The sequence below is a fragment of the Onthophagus taurus genome, chromosome 11 (genome assembly GCF_036711975.1).
Source record: "Onthophagus taurus isolate NC chromosome 11, IU_Otau_3.0, whole genome shotgun sequence".
Lineage (NCBI taxonomy): Eukaryota > Metazoa > Arthropoda > Insecta > Coleoptera > Scarabaeidae > Onthophagus > Onthophagus taurus.
The window spans coordinates 30,994,216-31,018,487 of NC_091976.1; the positions used below are offsets into that span (position 1 = coordinate 30,994,216).

Sequence of the window (24,272 nt, forward strand, 5' to 3'; positions counted from 1 at the left end):
TTAAAATATCAATCAGTGTTGCCAACGTAATATTATACCTATTTTAATGGTTTTGAGGCATATATTGCAGTTGTATCAAATCAAAATCTCAATTTATATTTGTTAGAGATCTTTAATATAATATTCTTTTACTTTTGATTTTCGATTTAATCCTTAAAGATAGTATATTAGAGCTGTCGTTAATCCGTACGTATCTCCCAAAAGTCGTTAGGGTATTTTACGGTCTCATTCCCGAGATGGCGATAATCCGTCGGTTATAATGGTAATTACGGGAAAATTACGGCGACTAGACTCATTTCCGATGACCGTTTAGGTGGTTTAAGGTGTATTTAAGAGATGGATCTAAAATAGAAAGAAAATTCGTTCTTTACTAATGTTTAACGTTATCGTTAATTTAAAATGAATCCCTGGAAGTATAATAACCGAAAAGCTTTTTCATGAATTTCAATGTGCGTCTCTTGAAACTACACAAAAGTAGAAGTCCAATAATCGCGACATTTCCTTCGATTTCAGTCGAGAAGTATCAAAGTGCCGTAACGGGCGGTCTGGGGGGCGTCACTACGCCGCAGATCCGAAATAAACCGATGCACTTTGCATAATCTTTGGGGCGCCGCGGGGTGCAACTCGCGCTCTTTTATGCGCGTCCCGACGAGCGCCATTTTAAATTGGCAATTTCGCCCGCAACGCGGCAATCTGCCGGGGAAGTACTGAAATGGGATGGGTGAGACTCCGTCGCCGATGATGACCCGGTGCACTTTGGTGATATCCCATCGACATATTTCCCTCCACTTTCGTATTATATTTCGCTTGGTTTCGCGGGGTGCGGCAGCATTTCCCGATACGCAATTTCCCTCGGTAGGGATAAAGGGCTTTATACACGGGTCAATTCGCGAAATAATCAAGTACGAACCTGCAAGCGGAAATACATACTCGGTTTCTGCTTAATATCGTATATAGAACTTCTCATTTCATACTCAAGGCTGAATCTTTTGTTGTTTTCTTAATTTTTTTATACTTTTTCATTTCTACATTTTTTATGTAGTTATAGTATTTTAGTGCAGCCTCAGGTGTTGTTATTACGCTTCTGGTAATAATAGGTTTATGGGGTAGGTAGCTCTCTGAAAATCAATTACAAGTACAACAATGCATTTCGGACTAATCACGCAATCAGTTCAACAATAATTTCAATTTGCGAATTACGCACGACATAACCAATCCTCATTCAAGCTTGATTAATTTTTCGCGTAGACAGATATTTTATTTTACCTTGTTTATTCGACGTTCATTAAAATAAACATTCGATGGTATTTATGAAAATTAAATCTGGTAATTTGAAATCCGTAGTTTTGTTGATGTTACTTTGTTTTGTTTTTAATTTTAATGAAATTGTAACAAAAAATGGGGAATTGAATAATAAATTATTTTCTGTAACTAGACTGGAAGATAATCCATCTGGCTCTCCGGACGTTTAATGTTCTGCGACTCTAATTCCACCCTCATCCTTTTTTTAGGTGACCGGAGTTGTTGGAAGAGCGGAGACTTTATCGTCGGTGTTCTTCCTCGCCGCGTTTATGTTCTACAGTCGAGCGGCTAGAAGCAGAAAAGTTACTGGTAAGTGATCCGTACAAATCCTCTTTTCCGATTGAATTAGACGCCTAGTTCTGTACAATCAATTTATTCCACGGTCGGGCGATACGCAAATCCTAGATTTTCCTAAATTCCTACTGCTTTTCGCAGGATTTACCCAACTGTCCATTCTACTAAATGTTTTTAAGCCGACTTTACATCATTCAAAATAACTACTTACACTCTATTTTTTAATTCGGAGGAATAAAATGAAAGGGCACGTTTACACAGTGTAAGTTTTCAAAGCTATTTTTTGGCAGAACTTTTAAAACCAGAAAGGATTTTAAGTAAACTGTAGTTTAACCGACCTATGCACCTAAATCCGAATGTTTCTAGTTCTCGGTCTAGTGTTAGTTCTAGTTTTTCAAGAGCACTATCACTAGAACTAACACAAGACCTAGAACTAAAATCATTCGGGTTTAGCCGTCTTGAAAGACGTGGGGCTAAATCCGAATGTTTCTAGTTCTCGGTCTAGTGTTAGTTTTAGTGGCAGTGATTACTTAAAAAATTTATTTCTCAAGAACTAAAAGTGACTTTTCAAAACGGCTTTTTGCATTAAAAAGACTATACTTTAATTAATAATTGGTGATATTTCCACAAGGATCCTTCAAGAAGTTAATTTTATAGCATATTTTGACAATTATCGATGAAAATTGCAACATCGAAAATTTTATCAAAATTTCAAATATTGTTTTCTCAAAAACTAAAGGTTATTTTTCAAAACGGGTTGATTCATTGGAAAGAGGACACTTTTATTAACACTTTGGGAAATTTTCATACTCATATTCCAAAAAATGGATTTTATACGAATTTTTAAAACTTAATCGGTGAAAATTGCAAAATTCGAAAAAATTGTCGATTATTTGAAAAATTTATTTGTCAAGAACTAAAAGTGATTTTTCAAAACGGCTTTTTGCATTAAAAAGAGGATACTTTAATTAATAATTGGTGATATTTCCACAAGGATCCTTCAAGAAATTAATTTTATAGCGAATTTTGAGAATTATCGATGAAAATTGCAACATCAAAAATTTTATCAAATCTTCAAATATTGTTTTCTCAAAAACTAAATGTTATTTTTCAAAACGTGTTGGTTCATTGGAAAGAGGACACTCTTATTAACACTTTGAGAAATTTTCATACTCATATTCCAAGAAATGGATTTTATACGAATTTTTAAAACTTAATCGGTGAAAATTGTAAAATTCGAAAAAATTGTCGATCATTTCAAAAATTTATTTCTTAAAAAATTAAAAGTGATTTTTCAAAACGGCTTGTTGCATTAAAAAGAGGATACTTTAATTAATAATTGGTGATATTTCCACAAGGATCCTTCAAGAAATTAATTTTATATCGAATTTTGAAAATTATCGATGAAAATTGCAACATCGAAAATTTTATCAAAACTTCAAATATTATTTTCTCAAAAACTAAAAATTATTTTTCAAAATGTGTTGGTTCATTGGAAAGAGGACACTTTTATTAACACTTTGGGAAATTTTCATACTCATATTCCAAAAAATGGATTTTATACAAATTTTTAAAACTTAATCGGCGAAAATTGCAAAATCCTAAAAAATTGTCGATTATTTCAAAAAATTTTTTCTCAAGAACTAAAAGTGATTTTTCAAAAAAGCTTTTTGTATTAAAAAGAGGATACTTTAATTAATAATTGGTGATATTTCCACAAGGATCCTTCAAGAAATTAATTTTATATCGAATTTTGAAAATTATCGATGAAAATTGCAACATCGAAAATTTTATCAAAATTTCAAATATTGTTTTCTCAAAAACTAAATATTATTTTTCAAAATGTGTTGGTTCATTGGAAAGAGGACACTTTTATTAACACTTTGGGAAATTTTCATACTCATATTCCAAAAAATGGATTTTATACGAATTTTTAAAACTTAATCGGCGAAAATTGCAAAATTCGAAAAAATGTATCGATCATTTCAAAAATTTATTTCTCAAAAACTGAAAGTAATTTTTCAAAACGGTTTGTTCCATTAAAAAGAGGATACTTTAATTAATAATTGGTGATATTTCCACAAGGATCCTTCAAGAAATTAATTTTATATCGAATTTTGAAAATTATCGATGAAAATTGCAACATCGAAAATTTTATCAAAACTTCAAATATTGTTTTCTCAAAAACTAAAAATTATTTTTCAAAATGTGTTGGTTCATTGGAAAGAGGACACTTTTATTAACACTTTGGGAAATTTTCATACTCATATTCCAAAAAATGGATTTTATACAAATTTTTAAAACTTAATCGGCGAAAATTGCAAAATCCTAAAAAATTGTCGATTATTTCAAAAAATTTTTTCTCAAGAACTAAAAGTGATTTTTCAAAAAAGCTTTTTGTATTAAAAAGAGGATACTTTAATTAATAATTGGTGATATTTCCACAAGGACCCTTCAAGAAATTAATTTTATAGCGAATTTTGACAATTATCGATGAAAATTGCAACATCGAAAATTTTATCAAAATTTCAAATATTGTTTTCTCAAAAACTAAATATTATTTTTCAAAATGTGTTGGTTCATTGGAAAGAGGACACTTTTATTAACACTTTGGGAAATTTTCATACTCATATTCCAAAAAATGGATTTTATACGAATTTTTAAAACTTAATCGGCGAAAATTGCAAAATTCGAAAAAATGTATCGATCATTTCAAAAATTTATTTCTCAAAAACTGAAAGTAATTTTTCAAAACGGTTTGTTCCATTAAAAAGAGGATACTTTAATTAATAATTGGTAATATTTCCACAAGGATCCTTCAAGAAATTAATTGTATAGGAAATTTTGAAAATTATCGATGAAAATTGCAACATCGAAAATTTTATCAAAACTTCAAATATTGTTTTCTCAAAAACTAAAAGTTATTTTTCAAAACTTGTTGGTTCATTGAAAAGAGGGCACTTTTATTAACACTTTGAGAAATTTTCATACTCATATTCCAAGAAATGGATTTTATACGAATTTTTAAATCTTAATCGGCGAAATTTGTAAAATTCGACAAAATGTATCGATCATTTCAAAAATTTATTTCTCAAAAACTGAAAGTAATTTTTCAAAACGGTTTGTTCCATTAAAAAGATGATACTTTAATTAATAATTGGCAGTGTTGTTAAATACCCGGGTATTTATTTTTAAGGGTAAATATCCTGGATATATACTCGTGGGTATTTACCCAAGATGAGTATTTTGAGGTATTTATAAATTTAATTTAAATTGAGTTGATGGCAGTTTTGCAAGCACTTCAAAAATGCAGAGTCACTTATCGACATACCAAACTATTTATAACATCTACAAGAATGCTACAATGACGGTAAAATTGCATGAAAGTACTGAAGAGAGTAAAAGTAGTAAAGTACTGATTGTGAGCAAAACAAGGCGGGACACTGTTGAACTCAAATTGTTCATCACAGTCCTCAGAGTGCATTTAAACAACTGGATTGGAGCCAAAAAGGCATAAACATTGATTGCAAATGCTTAAATAATTTGCGCTACGCGGACAATATAGTTCTTATATCCTTGGATAGCCATGGAGAGATAAAACTAATGATGAACGACTTAAAGGAGGTGTGTGCAAGAGTCGTGCTAAATATTAACAAGGAGAAATCAATCAAATAATGAGATTGAGAGGGTTCACAGCTATGTATATCTTGGCTATGAGGTTCGTGTATCGAGAGATAATCAAACAAGCGAACTAAACAGAAGAATCTTAGAGACATCTTCAAGAGAAAAGGCCAAGAAAGGCTTTCAATCAATGCTTGTTTCCGGTTATGACATAAGGCTCCGAAACTTTAACATTAACGGTAACCACTGCCAGGAGGGTCCAAGTAGCGCAAAGATAGATGGAGAGGTCGATCCTGGGTCTAACTCTGAGGGACTACATACGAAATGAAGACCTATGAAGAAGAACGGTCATGTGATGCGAATCAAGAATGAGCAGTGGACAAAACAGTTGCTCGAGTGAAGACCGCGAGCGAACAGACGGAGTGGGCGTCAAAAGAATGACCAACAATTGGATTCAAACAGCAAAGAATAGGGAAGGTCTATGTCCAACAATGGACGCAGAGGGCTGCTTGGTGATAATAATCATAATAACTTGATCTAATCTAAATTACGGCAGATTCGTCTTTGATTGTTGACAATTCCTCGTCTTCCTCTTCATTTTTATTGGAATCGATATATTTTTACTGGTATCACTTTTATACCCACTGTTTGAGTATTTACCCTGGGCCGGGGTAAATACCCGGATAAATACCCATTTTAGAAATACCTACACGCCAGGTATTTATCCAGCGCCCATCACTGATAATTGGTGATATTTCCACAAGAATACTTCAAGAAGTTAATTTTATAGCAAATTTTGAAAATTAGCGATGAAAATTGCAACTCGAAAATTTTATCACAACTTCAAATATTGTTTTCTCAAAAACTAAAAGTTATTTTTCAAAACGTGTTGGTTCATTGGAAAGAGGACACTCTGATTAACACTTTGGGACATTTTCAAACTCATATTCCAAAAAATGGATTTTATGCGAATTTTTAAAACTTAATCGGCGAAAATTGCAAAATTCTCAAGAACTGAAAATAATTTTTCAAAACGGTTTGTTGCATTAAAAAGAGGATACTTTAATTAATAATCGAAAGTGATAACAGCGACAGTTTTGTTAGTAATGAACGTGATGATGAATTCTAAGTAAAGAGAAGAAACTGCAACAAGAGATTTTATATATCGTATCCTATGTCGTCCTATTGGGGTTGAACTTTATTATTACCTCCAGTGTCCAACTCCTAAAAGAGATAGTAATTCCTGTGAATGGTGGAGTACTTGATAGTTGCGTTCTTATTGAACTAAAGCTAGAACTAACCCAAAACCTAGAACTAGAATAATTCGAGTTTCTAGACTATTTTGTCGTCCATTTTTTAAAAAAAATGGAGTATAGTAAACTAGAATTTTAAAGTTTCCCCTCGATGGGAATACGCCTTAATTCCTCTTCGTGTTTCGTTGGTGGAATAGAAAGAAGAGACGGACGCCTGGCGGCGGCGTTCCGGACCAATCAGCAAAATTACGTGTGCCGGTTCGAAATGGCCCTATTTTTGTTTGTTGTCGCGGGACCGAGTCGAGGGTTGAATACCATCGGAAGAATCAGACCCTCTCCGACGGCTCCTAATGGCATTCCACTCGTATTTCAACCGATTATGGTAATAAGTGGAAGGACGAAGGCACTGCATATATGTCGATGTACCATTCCAAGAATTGCTCTCCGTTCGGGTCATATCCCCGAGAAATATTTCAACTCATCTTTAGGTCAACTCGACTGGAAGGGTTCAAATTCTTAAAATACCTCTCTATGAGATCTATGCGATCCGTTTAATACGAATTAAATTTGAAAATCATCTCATAGATAGTACAAGATAATCGGAATTAAGGTGGTAAATGATGTGGTTTCTGGGTACAAACAACCTGACCACGCCCCCATTGCATCGATAATGTGTGCGACGGTGGTAGAGGACGACGCCCTGCACCCATCGCCTTAACGCGTTCCGGCACCGATCCCGGAGCTGAACTCGGTGGAGGTGTTAATTTGCACGTCGCCGCTGACGTAGTCGATAATACTTAAAATTTATGCGTTCATGGGCGACCTGCGCAGCCCCCCTCAACGTTCAACGTAACTTAATTGCGAGTCGCGCCCGGGCTCCACCATCTCCAACTTATAAGGAATGATGATATTGCTCCCCATTTTCACGGAAAGGAACTAAACTTTGCTATTACAGGTTTATTATTAGTTTAAAATAACTTTTAAACATTGATTAATTGCTTTTGGAAATAGAGAAGATTGTAAATGTTATGTTAAAAAAAACAAATTAGATAGTTTTCTTCTGGACAACACTAAATGTTGCTTTTGACAACTTTAGACATCTATCCAAATCATCTGTTTTATTCCTGTACATTTCTGGAAACATCACTTTATGTTGTCAAGATAACTAATGTTAGGCGGGGTCCAGATGGCACATCAAAAATGTGCCCCTGCTCACACCCAACCCACTAACTGAAAATTTTATTACAAAGCAAAACGTAAGATAGCGAACAATGTCACGGCAAACGAGAATAGTTAAGGTAAAAGAAGGTAAAAGATGGCACACCATATACAAATAAAAATTCATTAAAAAAAGAAAATAAAAGAAAAAATTATTGATCTCTCATTAGCAAGTTGACAAGGGTAGACTTAAACCCTCTGAGAGATAGCATCTTGAGGTCATCAGGCAAATCGTTGTAAAGTATACAAATCTGGTACGTGAATTATCTTCTAAATAGTGACAACTTATATATACTTAGGAGAAGAAATTCTACCGCTGAACCTCGTATTCTGATTATACACATCTTATTTTGTTTGTCTAATTTAAAAATTCGTGGAAGCTGTATTTATTGATATTAAGGAATGAGACTTATTCTAAATTAAAGCTCAAAGCTTTCTCTTTAAAATGATGTATAATAATTGTTGGGTTGGATTGAAAAAATATTGAGAAAAAAAATGTTGAAACAAAACTTACATTTTTGTATAACCTAAAAGTGTCAAAAAAGATAGGTACTAATTTAAAAATGCCTGGAAGCCGTATTTATTGAAATTAAGGAATGAGACTTATTCTAAATTAAAGCTCAAAGCTTTCTCTTTAAAATGATGTATATTAATTGTTGGGTTGGATTGGAAAAATATTGAGAAAAAAAATTTTGAAACAAAACTTACATTTTCGTATAACCTAAAAGTGTCAAAAAAGATACTAATTTAAAAATTCCTGGAAGCCGTATTTATTGAAATTAAGGAATGAGACTTATTCTAAATTAAAGCTCAAAGCTTTCTCTTTAAAATGATGTGTAATAATTGTTGGGTTGAATTGGAAAAATATTGAGAAAAAAAATTTTGAAACAAAACTTACATTTTCGTATAACCTAAAAGTGTCAAAAAAGATACTAATTTAAAAATTCCTGGAAGCCGTATTTATTGAAATTAAGGAATGAGACTTATTCTAAATTAAAGCTCAAAGCTTTCTCTTTAAAATGATGTGTAATAATTGTTGGGTTGAATTGGAAAAATATTGAGAAAAAAAAAGTTGAACTAAAACTTACATTTTCGTATAACCTAAAAATGTCAAAAAAGACGCTAATTTAAAAATTCCTGGAAGCCGTATTTATTGAAATTAAGGAATGAGACTTATTCTAAATTAAAGCTCAAAGCTTTCTCTTTAAAATGATGTGTAATAATTGTTGGGTTGAATTGGAAAAATATTGAGAAAAAAAAAGTTGAACTAAAACTTACATTTTCGTATAACCTAAAAATGTCAAAAAAGACGCTAATTTAAAAATTCCTGGAAGCCGTATTTATTGAAATTAAGGAATGAGACTTATTCTAAATTAAAGCTCAAAGCTTTCTCTTTAAAATGATGTGTAATAATTGTTGGGTTGAATTGGAAAAATATTGAGAAAAAAAAAGTTGAACTAAAACTTACATTTTCGTATAACCTAAAAATGTCAAAAAAGACGCTAATTTAAAAATTCCTGGAAGCCGTATTTATTGAAATTAAGGAATGAGACTTATTCTAAATTAAAGCTCAAAGCTTTCTCTTTACAATGATGTATAATAATTGTTGGGTTGGATTGGAAAAATATTGAAAAAAAAAAATTTGAAACAAAACTTACATTTTTATATAACCTAAAAATGTCAAAAGAGATTGGTACTAATTTAAAAATTCCTGGAAGCCGTATTTATTGAAATTAAGGAATGAGACTTATTCTAAATTAAAGCTCAAAGCTTTCTCTTTAAAATGATGTATAATAATTGTTAGGTTGGATTGGAAAAATATTGAGAAAAAAAATTTTGAAACAAAACTTACATGTTCGTATAACCTAAAAGTGTCAAAAAAGATACTAATTTAAAAATTCCTGGAAGCCGTATTTATTGAAATTAAGGAATGAGACTTATTCTAAATTAAAGCTCAAAGCTTTCTCTTTAAAATGATGTATAATAATTGTTGGGTTGGATTGGAAAAATATTGAGAAAAAAAATTTTGAAATAAAACTTACATTTTCGTATAACCTAAAAGTGTCAAAAAAGATACTAATTTAAAAATTCCTGGAAGCCGTATTTATTGAAATTAAGGAATGAGACTTATTCTAAATTAAAGCTCAAAGCTTTCTCTTTAAAATGATGTATAATAATTGTTAGGTTGGATTGGAAAAATATTGAGAAAAAAAATTTTGAAACAAAACTTACATGTTCGTATAACCTAAAAGTGTCAAAAAAGATACTAATTTAAAAATTTCTGGAAGCCGTATTTATTGAAATTAAGGAATGAGACTTATTCTAAATTAAAGCTCATAGCTTTCTCTTTAAAATGATGTATAATAATTGTTGGGTTGGATTGGAAAAATATTGAGAAAAAAAATTTTAAAACAAAACTTAAATTTTCGTATAACCTAAAAGTGTCAAAAAAGATACTAATTTAAAAATTCCTGGAAGCCGTATTTATTGAAATTAAGGAATGAGACTTATTCTAAATTAAAGCTCAAAGCTTTCTCTTTAAAATGATCTATAATAATTGTTGGGTTGAATTGGAAAAATATTGAGAAAAAAAATGTTGAAACAAAACTTACATTTTCGTATAATGAGACTTTATTTTAAATTAAAGTTCAATGCTCTCTTTTTAAAATGCTCTCTAATAATCGCATTGGATCTGGATTATCCAAGCTCAACTCTCAACATTATCATCGCCCTGAACAACATTTAAGGTTCTTTGTTGTTTTTGGTTGTGGTTTGAGGTTCTCTTTTATATCCTTCTATATTGTGCCTCAACGTCAGCATAGGTCAATATCATGTCAAGCATCTCTTTGAGTGCTTTAAGTCTTATGAAACGTGTTTTTTATGCTATTTTTTGTAATTCGCGTTTCTATCCTTTTTTTTCTCAAAAATAAAATAAATTTTGACAAAGCAGGAAAATAGGTATGTAGCAGTTGGTAACACCGTAACACTTGAAAATAGAAATTTGAATTGACAATTAGAAAGTGTTAAAACACAAAATGTATTCACCTGACAAACATGTTTCATGTACACCTCCCAAAATAAGAGAAATTGCTCAGAGTTCAATGTCCTCATCATTGTGGACCTTGTATTCGATGCTAAGAACATATTTAAACATCTATAGATAAACATTGTCACATTGACAACTAGAAAAATTAATGACCCAATGTCACCAACATGAACTGATTCCATAAAATGTTACTAAAATCTCATTACAGTATCGGATGCTGTAAAGAGTCTCATTACAGCACCCGTTTGAGTACTGTTATAGCATTCAAAACGGGTAGATTAAGAGAATGGGAGGGGATTTTAACAATAATGGCAGCATTAAACAATAAATATACTTCCTTGTTATAGATTACTGAACCCAACATGGAACTAATAAAGTATCATGCAATAGTTCCAAGGTTGTTTTTAATAAATTGGCACTTTTGCGCCTGTGAAGCTAATAATCACTGTCATGATTACTTCTAAGGTTCACTCCTTCATAAAATCTATTTTCATCAAAAATTCTTGTTTTTCGTAGCCATTTCATTAATAATAAGATTTACTAAATTATCTTCTGTAGAAGCTTTTGCAGCGATGAAACTTTTCTTTGTAATCTTCTTATTTTTCCTTGTGGAGCTAACTCTTCAATGAGTAGCCTCACCAGAACATTTAACATTTTCTTTTCTTGGAGAAATAAAAATTTGGCAACCGTAAAATACTCACATCGCGTTGTGGATACTTTTTGGTGTCCACAACGTGTTTTGAGTAAACGCTAAATACTCACAACGTGTTCTAGGTACTTTTTGGTGTCCACAATGTGCAAAATTGATTAATTTCGGCTATTAAGTACACCTGAATACCCTCAACGTGTTGTGAATATTTTCAGCTACTCAATGAGCAACGAAATTGCTCAGAACGCAGGTAAAAATTTCGGACAATGTCCGAATTCGGGTATTGCAAGTAACATATACATTGACTGGCTAATGTGTACATTAACTGAAATGCACGGTTTACCTATAACATATATATCACATCGAGAGATTATGAATAATGATTATATAAAATATAAAAACGAGATGATTATAAATTGAAATGACAAAGTGCTATGCATTATGAATGGTTTTGTAAAAAAAGAAAAAACTGAGATTGAGTTCTTGTCGAGTTGGTCGTTAAAGATTTTATTAAATGACCGAAGATGGACCTTAATGGACCGACCGGGTCGGGAACATTACGGCTTTTAAAAGTGTTAACTTTAATCATATCAAATTAATTTTGGGTATTAAAAATCTCATTCCTTATCGGCTTTTCTAACTTTTCCGTCCTCATCTTCATTCGCGTCACAGATCATTTGATACTAAAATTTCAAACGAGTAAATCTAGATAATAGTTTTCACGGATCAATATGCACTGTGCGATGAAACTTTTTTAATTTCGGATTTGTCGTCCGAAAATGAACGTCATTGAACAGCGATAATTATAAATGTACGTGGTCCATTATGATATAACGCATCAATCATGTCGACAACGTTCCGTTCGGGTGTTTATACGCCGTTTTATTTACTGTTTTATATTAAACGCAGCCGGAATTTTTAAATAACAAAATCAGAATCTCGCAACTCTCATTTTATTTTAATCTAAGCCAACAAACAGAATTCAAAGCTTTCATTCAACATCAAAGCTTTTGATGGGGAGATTGTTTTAAACATATTTCGTATTAATTTTGACACATTTTTGAGGTGTTTAAACGCATATAATTTTTTGAAATAAATGATGTGTTGAAATAAAACAAAAAGATTTAATGTAAAACGTTTTTGTTTTGGTTTCTGGCTGAGATTGAGACTGACGTGACATTCGTTTGTGTTGGTCACGGAAAAGAAGCCATTGTATGTTTAATAAAGTACAAAAGAACTGTTTGCTATGAGCCCCAAGCGTCCGTTGGTTGGTCGGTCCTTTTGGCGAATATCGCTTATTATCAAAAATTCATACGAACCGAAAGGGCCGTAAAATAGGGCGTGTGCGATCTCGAGCCTTATGAATTGGTCCACGAGCTGACAATTCGTTGTTCTTTATGGTTTATTCAGCGAGAGGCCCCGCGGTGGACTGTGCTTTTACGATACCAGAACGTAATACAGGCTGTCGGAGCTTTGATAAAAGCAGGGTTTAAAACTAAAAAAAAATTGGAAAAAATGTTGACCCGTTTCACGAGGAGAGAAATTTCCGGTAACGCGGATATCTCGGCGGTTCACTTTTCTCGTGCAGAACTGGTCAAGGTTTATTGTTCGGGCTTAAAGGGCTCATAAAGGTGTTCCTAAAAGTTTAAGTAGTTTCTAAGAACGAACGCGAATATCGGTAAACTGTTGAATTTATGCTTGTTTTGTCCTCGTCGTGCAACTTTCGCATCCTTATCATGTTCCCGCAAACTACTTAAATACTCCAAACAAGTTTTATTTAAGGGATTTATGGCCCTGTTTGGGTGCTTTGATTCTGAAAGTTGCGAAACCAAGGAATATATGATTCTACTATATCACAAATTTGAAAAATGTTTTGACAGGTTCAAAATAACAACCATTTATTCACAATACAAAAAGATTAAAAAGTGTTGACAACAAAACGTTCTCGTCATCAACTCGATGTAGGGTGATAGATTTTTCATTTAAATCAGAAAACATGATAAAACCGTTCAATATGCATGAATCTGTTTTGTTTGCACAAATACACGATTGATAAAAAAAAATTGGCGTAGGTAAAAAAATTGTAGAGGGATTTCGGGTAAACTTCATTACATTAAGAAGATGATGAAAAGCGCAAACCGAACCGGCAGACTTTGCAAAGTGAATCGGAGTAATTTATAAAGATTAAAGCAGCGAAGAAATAAAATTGGAACCGGACGCGCTGCGATACGGAACCGAAAAGCCCTCGCTTTTAGAATTCGCGTTGATAAACGAACGACGCTCATATTTATTGGCTTGATACGGTCGTTTTTGCCCTCTGCCTGGGTGGCCTGGTCGATACCGAATTCAGATGTAACGGGTGTAAAACTGTAACAGTTTTTGCTCGCGCTAGCTCTCCGTTGCCAGATAAATCCGCATTCGCAAAAAGCTCTCTCAGGCCGTACAGGTCGAGGGCGAAGCTCTTATTTCCGCGTCGCGACGTAATTGAGTTCTGAAATCAGCGACGCTGCTGCACTCTGTCGATCAAATAACGTACCGAATACGCACCCATATCGTTTACAATTGCGTTATCGGTATAGGCTTTAAAAGTACATCAAAGCTGCGATCGGATTTTATGAGATAAAACCGGAACAATAAGTTTCCAATTTTGTTTACTCCATATCCGATGGAAAATTTAATAAAGGTCTTTGTACCTATTTTCAATGAACAAAATCATAATCTAATATCATTCTAAATTTTAATATTATCACCAAATAATAATTATCGCATTCTACGTTACATCTATTACGTAAAATTATTTTCAATTACACAGGGGGTGTTCCATTTAGGCGTGAAGGAGAGTATGTAGATTTCTTTAAATGGAACACCCTGTATATTTTATCATATTATGAATAGAACTAAATTTATTTATACAGCCGCATATGTTACTACCTCATAGCGTTCATAGTTCTTGAGATTTTAAAAACGATGTTAAAATTTTTTCCAATTTGGCTTGAAACTAAGTCAGATAATAGTCAAAGCCAAAGATATTAAACACGCTATACAGCGTGTTCATAAAGCTTAGTTACTTTTCATGTTTTTCAAATAGCTTTATCAGAACTTTTTTAAATGGAACACCCTGTATATTGTGTGCTGGTTGAATTGCCCATCAAGTTACCTTTAATTAATGATAAGTATGTCATATATCTAACTTTAATAGTTTTCCTGATATTTAGAATTTAAAGAATAAAGTGTAATAAAATATGCATTGTTCTTCCTTCTATTATTTGATTAATATTTTATAATGTAATAGTTATTTATATTACAAGTGGGCTAGAAACATAATTACAGTACGAGTGTGGAGAATTGCACGACGAACTTGTGCTCTAGCGCACGTGTGATATACAGCATTTTATCTACGACTGCTAAAAATTACTAAAAAATCAATTTCTTTAGAAAAGTCTATTTGACATTTATAAAAATATTTTCAAATGATTGTTGACAATTTTGAATTGTCAGTTTCAACAACATGTTTACTCATCTGGAATAAGTGTTTTGAAATGTAAAAACATAACAATTAATGTTTATAATAAATAGTATTATTTCTCTGTAAGTAACTAGCACTTTTTCTTTTGTAATGTTGCTCGTTTCAATAAATTATGTTCTGATTAGACTAAAAATGCATTACGTAATGAAATCAGTGCGGTAATGAACTTCATTACGTAACTCAAATGAGTGCGGTAATGATGACTTATCCAAGCAGTCGTAGATAATAGTATATTATTCAACAAGCGTATAATGGTGGCTGTTAGCCACGAAGAAGAAGTTGCAACACGAGCGAGCGAAGCGAACGAGTGTTGTAATCTGAGTGGGTAACATCCATTATACGCAAGTTGAATACTATACTTTATCTACAACTATTTAATTTTGAAAAAAAAATCAAAAAAAGGAAAAAAAGAAAAACTTGATAGACATTTCAGACATAACCTCAATATAAGAAAGCTGTCATTTCTGTTAATATTTTATTTTTTGATTAGTAGGCCGTGTCAGAACTGTGGAATAATGGCTTCATTATTCAACACTTTGTCAGTCATGGGTAATGCGTGTCATTACCCGTCAAAAATCAATTGTGTAACGAATAGATAATTCAATAGTTGTAGATAAAATTATTTTCACTTATACAGGAGGTGTACCAAGGAGAGTATGTAGATTTCTTTAAATGGAACATCCTGTATATTTTATCATATTATGAATAGAATTAAATTTGTTTATACAGCCGTATATGTTACTAACTCATAGCGTTCATAGTTCTTGAGATATTCAGTTGTTTTTCTAAAATCTTTTTAAAAACGATGTAAAAACGACATTTTTTTCAATTTTGACTTGAAACTATGTCAAATAATAGTCAAAGCCAGTAGGTAAATGGTAGTATCCAAAGATATTAGATACGCTATACAGCGTGTTCATAAAGCTTAGTTACTTTTGATGTTTTCCAAATGGCTTTTTCATATGTTTTTTAAATGGCAAATGGAATTGCCGATCAAGTTACCTTTAATTAATGATAAGTATGTCATATATCTAACTTTAGTAATTTTGTAGTAGTCTATGTTTATCAGTTTTTCTTTGTTCTTCCTTCTATTATTTGATTAATATTTTATAATGTAAAATAATTTTACTGCCATATACCAGATTTTAATGCGACTTGGTACTTTGTGAGATTTAAAAACATGTAAGTAATGAAATATGCAATTATTCTGTTATATAATTTACGACTTTAGAGAAAATTAGATGCACATGTTAAGAGATGCCTCAAGATCTTTTATACAGCGCATTAATGCTTGTAGAAGAGAAAATGGGCGGCATTTTGAACACCTTGTAAATATTAATTAAATTAATTTTATTGCTGCATTTACTTCAAATAAATTAGTAATTAAAAAAGGGATTTATTGTTCTGCCATTTAATTGTATGTTTTGTATTTTTATCACGTTTTGATTACTTAATTATTAAAATTTTTTCATAAATTGTATTTTAATATAATATTACTGATTTACAAATGACAGACAAACCAAAAAAGAAAAAACAAAAAAAAATTACAAAGAAAGGACAATAATGACATTTTATTACACATTTTTCTTGAAATTCTAAATATTAGGAAAACTATTAAAGTTAGACATATGACATACTTATCATTAATTAAAGGGAAGTAGATGAGCAATTCAACTAGCACACAATATACAGGCGTTTCCATTTAAAAAACTTAAGAAAAAGCCATTTGAGAAGCATAAAAAGTAACTAAACTTTATAAACAGCCTGTATGGTGTATCTAATATCTTTGAATACTATCGTCTACCTACTGGCTTTGACTATTGTCTGATGTAGTTTCAAGGCAAAATCGTTTTACATTTTATATCGTTTTTAAAAAGATCCTGTAATGGGCACATTTTAGAAGAACAATTGAATATTTCAGGAATATGAACGCTCTGAAATAGTAGTTGTATTCATAATATGATAAAATAAACATAACGGTTTAGTATCTATCGACCGCCGGGATACTAATAACTCACCCTGTATAATCAAAAACCTGCAACCTTAGTTGCATGCAAAACATTACCTCATTTACGCCATCTGTTGAAATCTATTAGTACCAAACATCTATTTGTCCATACAAGATTGTGTTGAAGAACAGCAGGGATGATATTGAAATAATTGCTTGGAACGAAATATGTTTAGATGATGTTGAGATGTCCTAGAAATCATATATGGGGAATTTCATATAACTCGCAATATATGAATGTAGTAACCATAGTTATGAAACTCTTATGCACTTGCACTGTCCCACATGAAATACAACATAGCTTAATAGTACAGACATTGGGTAATTTTGCTTGAAAACCCAACCCAACGCTGAGTTTTCGGCCGTCATAAAAGACGCACTGCTAAACCCGAATGTTTTTGGTTCTAGGTCTAGTGTTAGTTCTACGTTTCGTTCAATAAAAATGTACCGCAACCTAACGCTGAATAACAGTTAAAACTAGAAGTAACACTACACTTACAACTAGAAACATTCTGGTTTAGCCGCACGTCTCTCAAGACGGCTAAACTCGAATGATTCTAGTTCTAGGTCTTGTGTTAGTTCTAATAATAGTCTTAGTGTAAAACTAGAAGTAACACTAGAACTAGAAACATTCGGGTTTAGCCGCACGTCTCTAAAGACGGCTAAACCCGAATGATTCTAGTTCTAGGTCTTGTGTTAGTTTTAGTGATAGTGCTAGTGTACAGGGTGGTTCAAATTCGATGTCCGAATAGGCTAACTCGGAAGCTATAAGAGTTAGAAAAAAAGTAGCTTACATGTCATGATCTCGTTTTTCGAGAAACTGCTAATGCCGAAAACCTCATAGCGCTATCGTCTTTTGTTTTTCCGCTAGAGGCTAAAATTGAAAATATCGTAAAACCAGCAAACGCAATTATCTTGGTTATTCTTATAGCTGGAGTATTATAACTAAGACATTATATGGACACTTTTTTACAGAGAATTTGATGATGTAGACAAAAAAATTTTTTTTGTTTTAGATTTTGAGATATCATGACAATTTTCATTTTTTTAAATGGAAACAACCACCGATTATTCGCTTATTAAATTCTTTATTTTTTTCTAATTACAAAAATATAGAGTTCGAAAGGTCTATTTCTTATTGTTTTAGAATAAAGCTAAAAATAAACTTTTTTTATAAAATTTCCATCTAGTGTCATCGACGAAATTAAATTTACAGTTTCCTGTAAATTACGGTACTATACCTAAAAATTATTCTACTAAAAATTTATATAAAATTTACTTTATTTTCTAATATGTAACATTCTAACATGTTAAACTTTTCGTAATTTTCGTAATCCATCTTAAAAAACAGGATTTTTAGAAAATTTTTGAATACAAACAAATGTTGCTATGTTTAGGTTGACTTAAAAAAATATATATGAGCGCCATCTATCAATAATTTATTAAGTCATTTAATAATAATATTAAATATTAATATAAAAATGTGAAATTATGCAATCTATTCCAACTTTTGTATAATTACATATATAAATTAAATAGTTCAACAAATATATTTGTTTCAAATATCAGAAAAATGTTTTTTTAATTTTTAATTATAGTAACGTAATTTACAGGAAACTGTAAATTTAATTTCTTGGAAGACACTAAAAGAAAAGTTAATTTTTAGCTTTATTCTAAAACAATAAGAAATAGACCTGTCAAACCCTATATTTTTGTAATCAGAAAAAAATAACGAATTTAATAAGCGAGTAATCAGTGGTTGTTTCCATTTAAAAAAACGAACATTGTGATAATATCTCAAAATCTAAAACCGAAAAATTTTTTTTGACTACGTCATCAAATTCTCTGTAAAAAAGTGTCCATATAATGTTTTAGTTATAATACTCCAGCTATAATAATAACCAAGATAATTGCGCTTGCTGGTTTTACGATATTTTCAATTTTAGCCTCTAGCGGAAAAACAAAAGACGATAGCGCTATGAGGTTTTCGGCATTAGCAGTTTCTCGAAAAACGAGATCATGACATGTAAGCTACTTTTTTTCTAACTCTTATAGTTTCCGAGTTAGCCTATTCGGACATCGAATTTGAACCACCCTGTACAACTAGAACTAACACTAGACCTAGAACTAGAAAATATCGGGTTAAATCTTTCTGGTTCTAGGTCTAGTTGTTAGTTCTAGTTTAAATTCAATGAAATTATGCAACATAGTGATATCTGATGCTAACTAGTGCTACCTATCGCTGTCACTAGAACTAACATTAGACCTAGAACTAGAAACATTCGGATTTAGCCGCACGTCTCTCAAGACGGGTAAACCCGAATGATTCTAGTTCTAGGTCTTGTGTTAGTTCTAATGATAATGCAATAAAAATATGCAACATAGTGATATCTGATGCTAACTAGCACTATCTATCACTGTCACTAGAATTAACATTAGACCTAGAACTAGAAACATTCGGATTTAGCCGCACGTCTCTCAAGACGGCTAACCCGAATGATTCTAATTCTAGGTTTTGTGTTAATTCTAGTTATAGTGCAATAAAAATATGCAACATAGTGATATCTGATATTATTTATGTTATCTTCAAAATGTTGTTATTTATATTATTCTTCAAATGAGTCACACTGGCAGTCCCGCTAGGCAGGGTCGCCATGTATTGCTTCTTAATGAATAGAGAACCGTTTTGACACATACCAAAGACCTTTTTGTATTAGCTTTGAAACACTTTATATTTAAGTATCATCATTTTTAAAACTAGAACTAACACTGGACCTAAAACTAGAAACATTCAAATTTAGCCGTCTTAAATGTTTTAACTAAAAGTAGAACTATCTAATACAGAACGTAATGGTGTGGATAGCTGTTCGAATTTGTGTGCATTCAAATTTTTTGGATGGGTTGGGTTGGGTTGAGTGCTTTTCTGAAACTGTTTTAAATAGACACAATATATCAAAATATAAAAATAGCAATTTATAATAAACGTTGGAAATTGTATAAATATGGTAGTACTTTTGCATTATAAATAAGCTGTCGTAGCACTTAAAAATCAATCCAAGCTCCATTTTATAGTGGTATGACGTGCAAATTTCATGCATTACCGCCCTTATTCCAGTAATCACCACGCCATTTTCCAATTATCCACGGTGCATGTATCTCCAACGATCGCGCGATCTGCAATTTACTCCATTACGACCCAATTAACTTAAACAGCTACCATCAAGCGAATGCTGACAATATTTTTTGATTATTTGTATCTCATTTCAACTGATTTAGATTTAAAATAAAAATTGATATGAACTTAATTTTGTGTATTTTTTGTGATAAAGTGTAAGTTAAACCGTTTCGAAAGGAACCCGATTGCACTTATAATTAGTTCGCCTTTTGTAGAAGGCCGAATATCGCCTTCACGGAAATTCCGTAATTTATCTTAGCTCGAAACTTCAGAACTAATCTCGAATTCCACTTACTTTCAGGTTGGCGGTTCCTCTTTTTATCAATGATCTCCATGGCGACGGCAATGCTGTGCAAAGAGCAAGGAATAACGGTCGCGGGAATATGCGCAGCCTACGAAATTTTCGTCTCCCAACGGGTGAGCATTTTATAATCTAATAGGATAGAAATGCACGAAAGGATTATCCCGCTTTCCATAACACCGGAACTAGGATTTCCAATTACATTCAATTATTCTGTTATCTTACGAATGAAATCCTCACCGCTGCCATTAGTTCCCCGGTAACGGCACTCCACGGAAAAAGAGCTGGTTCTCGTAGTAAATTTTTATTACGTTCTCAAGAAAGAAAGAGAACAAAATCGAATTTTTCCTCCTACGTGCCTCCAACCATCCGATAATACATTTGTACCCTTCCCCAAAACAGAGATAGATTTCGCTGTCCCAGCATCCATTTGGACCCCTTCAAAATCGACCACCCTTCGTCATGCTTCAATTAACAACCACTCTTTTTTTCGTTCCACCCCCAGATGCGTCTCCAAGAGATCAAATATCTACTCAAATCGGCCATAACAACCAAATCGACACCACAGCTGTCGTTGTCACAAGAAGCGACCAAACGACTCGCCGTACTCGGAGTTACAACAATTTGTCTCCTATTAATCAGATTACAAATTATGGGATCACAACTTCCTGTCTTTACCAGATTCGATAATCCTGCATCGGTTGCATCAACACCCACGAGACAACTTACTTATAATTACTTGATAAGCGTCAATTTATGGCTGCTATTGTTCCCTTGTGATTTATGTTGCGATTGGACTATGGGAACTATTCCACTTGTCGAATCACTTTTGGATATTAGAAATTTATCTACATTAATGGCATATGGTGCTTTAGGTTTACTCGCTGCAACTGCTGCGTTTACAGAAAATAGACAACAAAGTATTACGATTGTAATGGTAAGTTTACTTTGTTATTTTCTAATTTAAAATTTAATTTAAATTTTTATTTTTAGAGTTTGGCCCTTCTAATACTTCCATTTCTACCGGCTTCAAATCTTTTTTTCCCCGTGGGTTTTGTAGTAGCCGAAAGAGTCCTATACATGCCCTCGATGGGATTTTGTCTATTAGTTGGATACGGTTGGAGTGTGATATGCGAAAAGAAGGGTCGAAAGCTCGCTTGGACAATATTCACCGTAATCCTCTTGGCACACGGTTCGAAAACGTACTTACGCAATTGGGATTGGGAGAGCGAGTACTCCATTTTCATGTCGGGCCTTAGGGTGAATCAGAGGAATGCTAAGTTATTCAATAACGTAGGTCACGCCCTCGAGGGACAGGGCAGATTTACGGAGGCCCTACGTTATTTCCAAACGGCCGTTAGCGTCCAAGAAGACGATGTCGGCGCTCACATTAACGTCGGTCGTACTTACAACCATTTGAAAATGTTTAAAGAAGCCGAAGAGGCGTATTTACGGGCGAAATCTTTGTTACCGAAAGCGAAACCTGGCGAATCGTATCAGGCGAGAATCGCCCCGAATCATTTAAACGTTTTCTTAAATCTTGCCAATTTAATTTCGAAGAACTCTACTAGGTTAGAAGAAGCGGATATGCTTTATAGGCAAGCCATAAGTATGAGAGCCGATTACACACAGGCTTACATCAACCGGGGTGATATTTTAATCAAATTAAATCGGACTAAGGAAGCCCAAGAAGTTTATGAAAGGGCATTATTGTATGACAGTAATAATCCTGATATTTATTATAATGTAAGTTAATTAAATTTTAATCGATATTTTTTATTAACAGTTTTTATCATTTAATATTTGTATCCAATACTGATTAACACTGTTAAACTTAGTTAAATCTCCTAACAGATACGCAACATGGCTTAACAGGCTTAAGGGAGAAAGAGGCACATTGATGCGATTTTTGTTTAAAGCGGCCCTTACATGATCAATAATATTGACAATACCTTAACATATTGACAGTGTAAGGTGAAAAATTTGATTGACGGTCAATATTAATGGAGTATTGATAAAAATCCGGATTTTCAACTTGGCGCTGGCAAATGCGATGATCTTCCTTCCCGGTTCTTGGTAGAGGACCGCGGCAATTCCCTTCCCGCTGGCATCGGTCTGTAGCACGAAAGGTTGAGTGAAGTCCGGGCGTCTAAGTTGCAGTGGGCGGCTCAGTAGCTGTTTAATCTCGAGAAAGGCGTTCTCGGCTTCAGCTGTCCACTTAAACTGTTTCTGGCCCCGCAAGAGATCTGTCAGCGGGGTTAACACTTCGGCGCAGCGTGGAATAAACCCGCGTAGCCAGTTACACAGTCCCAAGAAGGATCGCAGCTGCTTCTTGTTGGACGGTCTCGATGCGTCGCAGAGGGAGTTGACGTGGTTCGGTAAGGGCTCCACTCCTCCTGGTGTAATCCGGTGACCCAGGTAGTCGATGGTTGTTGCCCCCAAGTGGCATTTTTCCGGTGATAACCGGAGGTTGTGTAACCGGAGTCGTTCAAACACCAGGTGTAAGTGTCTAAGGTGTTCTTCCCAGGAGTTGCTGTAGACGATGACATCATCCAGGTACACCAGGGCGAATTTCCGGAGGTATCCAGGGAGCACTTCTTGCGTCATCAACTTCTGGAACGTCGCCGGGGCATTCTTCAATCCGAAAGGCATGACGCGAAACTGGTAGGTGGCACCGTCGGGAGTTGTGAAGGCGGTTAAGGGTCGAGACCCCTTCTCCATTGGGATTTGCCAATATCCGGACCGCAGGTCGAGGCTCGAAAAAACGGTAGCCTGGCTGAGGTCCCGCAGCGTCTCGTGGATGATTGGCAACGCTGAGGACTCGTCCACCGTTGCCACTCTTGGCCCCATCTTTCTTCTCCACCAGTACGATCGGAGATGAATACGGGGAACGACTGGCTTCAATGACACCTTCCGCCAACATCTTCTCTACTTCACGGGCGATAAATTCCTTTTTGGTATAGGAGCAGCGGTATGGCGGTAGTCGAAACGGCCTTGCTCCTTCGGTGAGCTCCAGTTTGTGTTGAGTTGCCCCTGTGGTACTCTTATGGGAGTCGGTAAACACGTCGGGGAAGGCACGAAGCTTCGTTAGAAAGGCCTCTTTGTGTTTGTCCGGAAATTGGTGACGGATAGTACTGACGTCCAGAGCGAGCAGTGGCGCAGTGGGGCTGCCCCGTCGGAAGTACATCGTGGTCCTCTTCTCTTTCCCGAAGTAAAAACAGCCTCGTTGGAAATCGAGGATCACCCCTTGGTCGCGGAACCAGGGAACCACCAAAAACTGCTGGGTGCACTGGAGTCCACCGATGGTGAACTGGATTTCGGCCTTCCCGAGGATGGGCAACTGGGCATTCGGGTCCGCTTGGGTGGCGTAGGTGTCTCCCAGCGGTTTATAAGACGCGACGGCTCTTGAGCTGACGAAGTTGCTTGTCGAGCCGGAATCCAGGAGAGCTAGGCTGCGCCTTCCTGCTACCTCGATTATTACAGTCGAGCGGCTGGAGCTACCAGGTTCCTCCAATGTGGAGATTACTGCGGCCGTCCGGGTTGTCCTGGGCGAACCGGTGCTGCGTTGTAGGGGACAGTCACGGTTCCAATGGTACCCGGGGCAGTACCAGCATCGGGGCACCTTCTTCTTGAGGTCCTCGTTGTCCCCTTCAGGAGTCTTCTTACCCTTTGGAGATGGTGTTGTGGGTTGTTTGAGGAGGCCCGACTTCTTCAGAAGCGCCTCCGTGCGAATTGCTTTGTGTCGTAACTCGTGTATGTTGGCCGGCGTGGGGGACAGGTGCAGCTGTAGCTGAGGTAGCAGCAGGGCAACCATCATTCCAATGTCGTCGTCCGGTTTTCGGTGCAGACGACGGGCTTGCAGGTGTTTGCGTTTCAAAA

The 24,272-nt window shown here is 34.2% G+C and overlaps 1 protein-coding gene across 1 annotated transcript in view; it reads left to right on the plus strand.

Annotated features, from left to right (window-relative positions):
- Nucleotides 1-24,272, plus strand: part of LOC111416735 (protein O-mannosyl-transferase Tmtc3-like) — a 71,809-nt gene that overhangs the window by 41,134 nt on the left and 6,403 nt on the right. The window contains exons 4-7 of the mRNA XM_023048830.2: nt 1,512-1,611; nt 20,394-20,509; nt 20,899-21,330; nt 21,387-22,139. Of these exons, the coding sequence (XP_022904598.2) occupies nt 1,512-1,611; nt 20,394-20,509; nt 20,899-21,330; nt 21,387-22,139 (1,401 nt within the window). The remainder of the gene's footprint in view (nt 1-1,511; nt 1,612-20,393; nt 20,510-20,898; nt 21,331-21,386; nt 22,140-24,272) is intronic.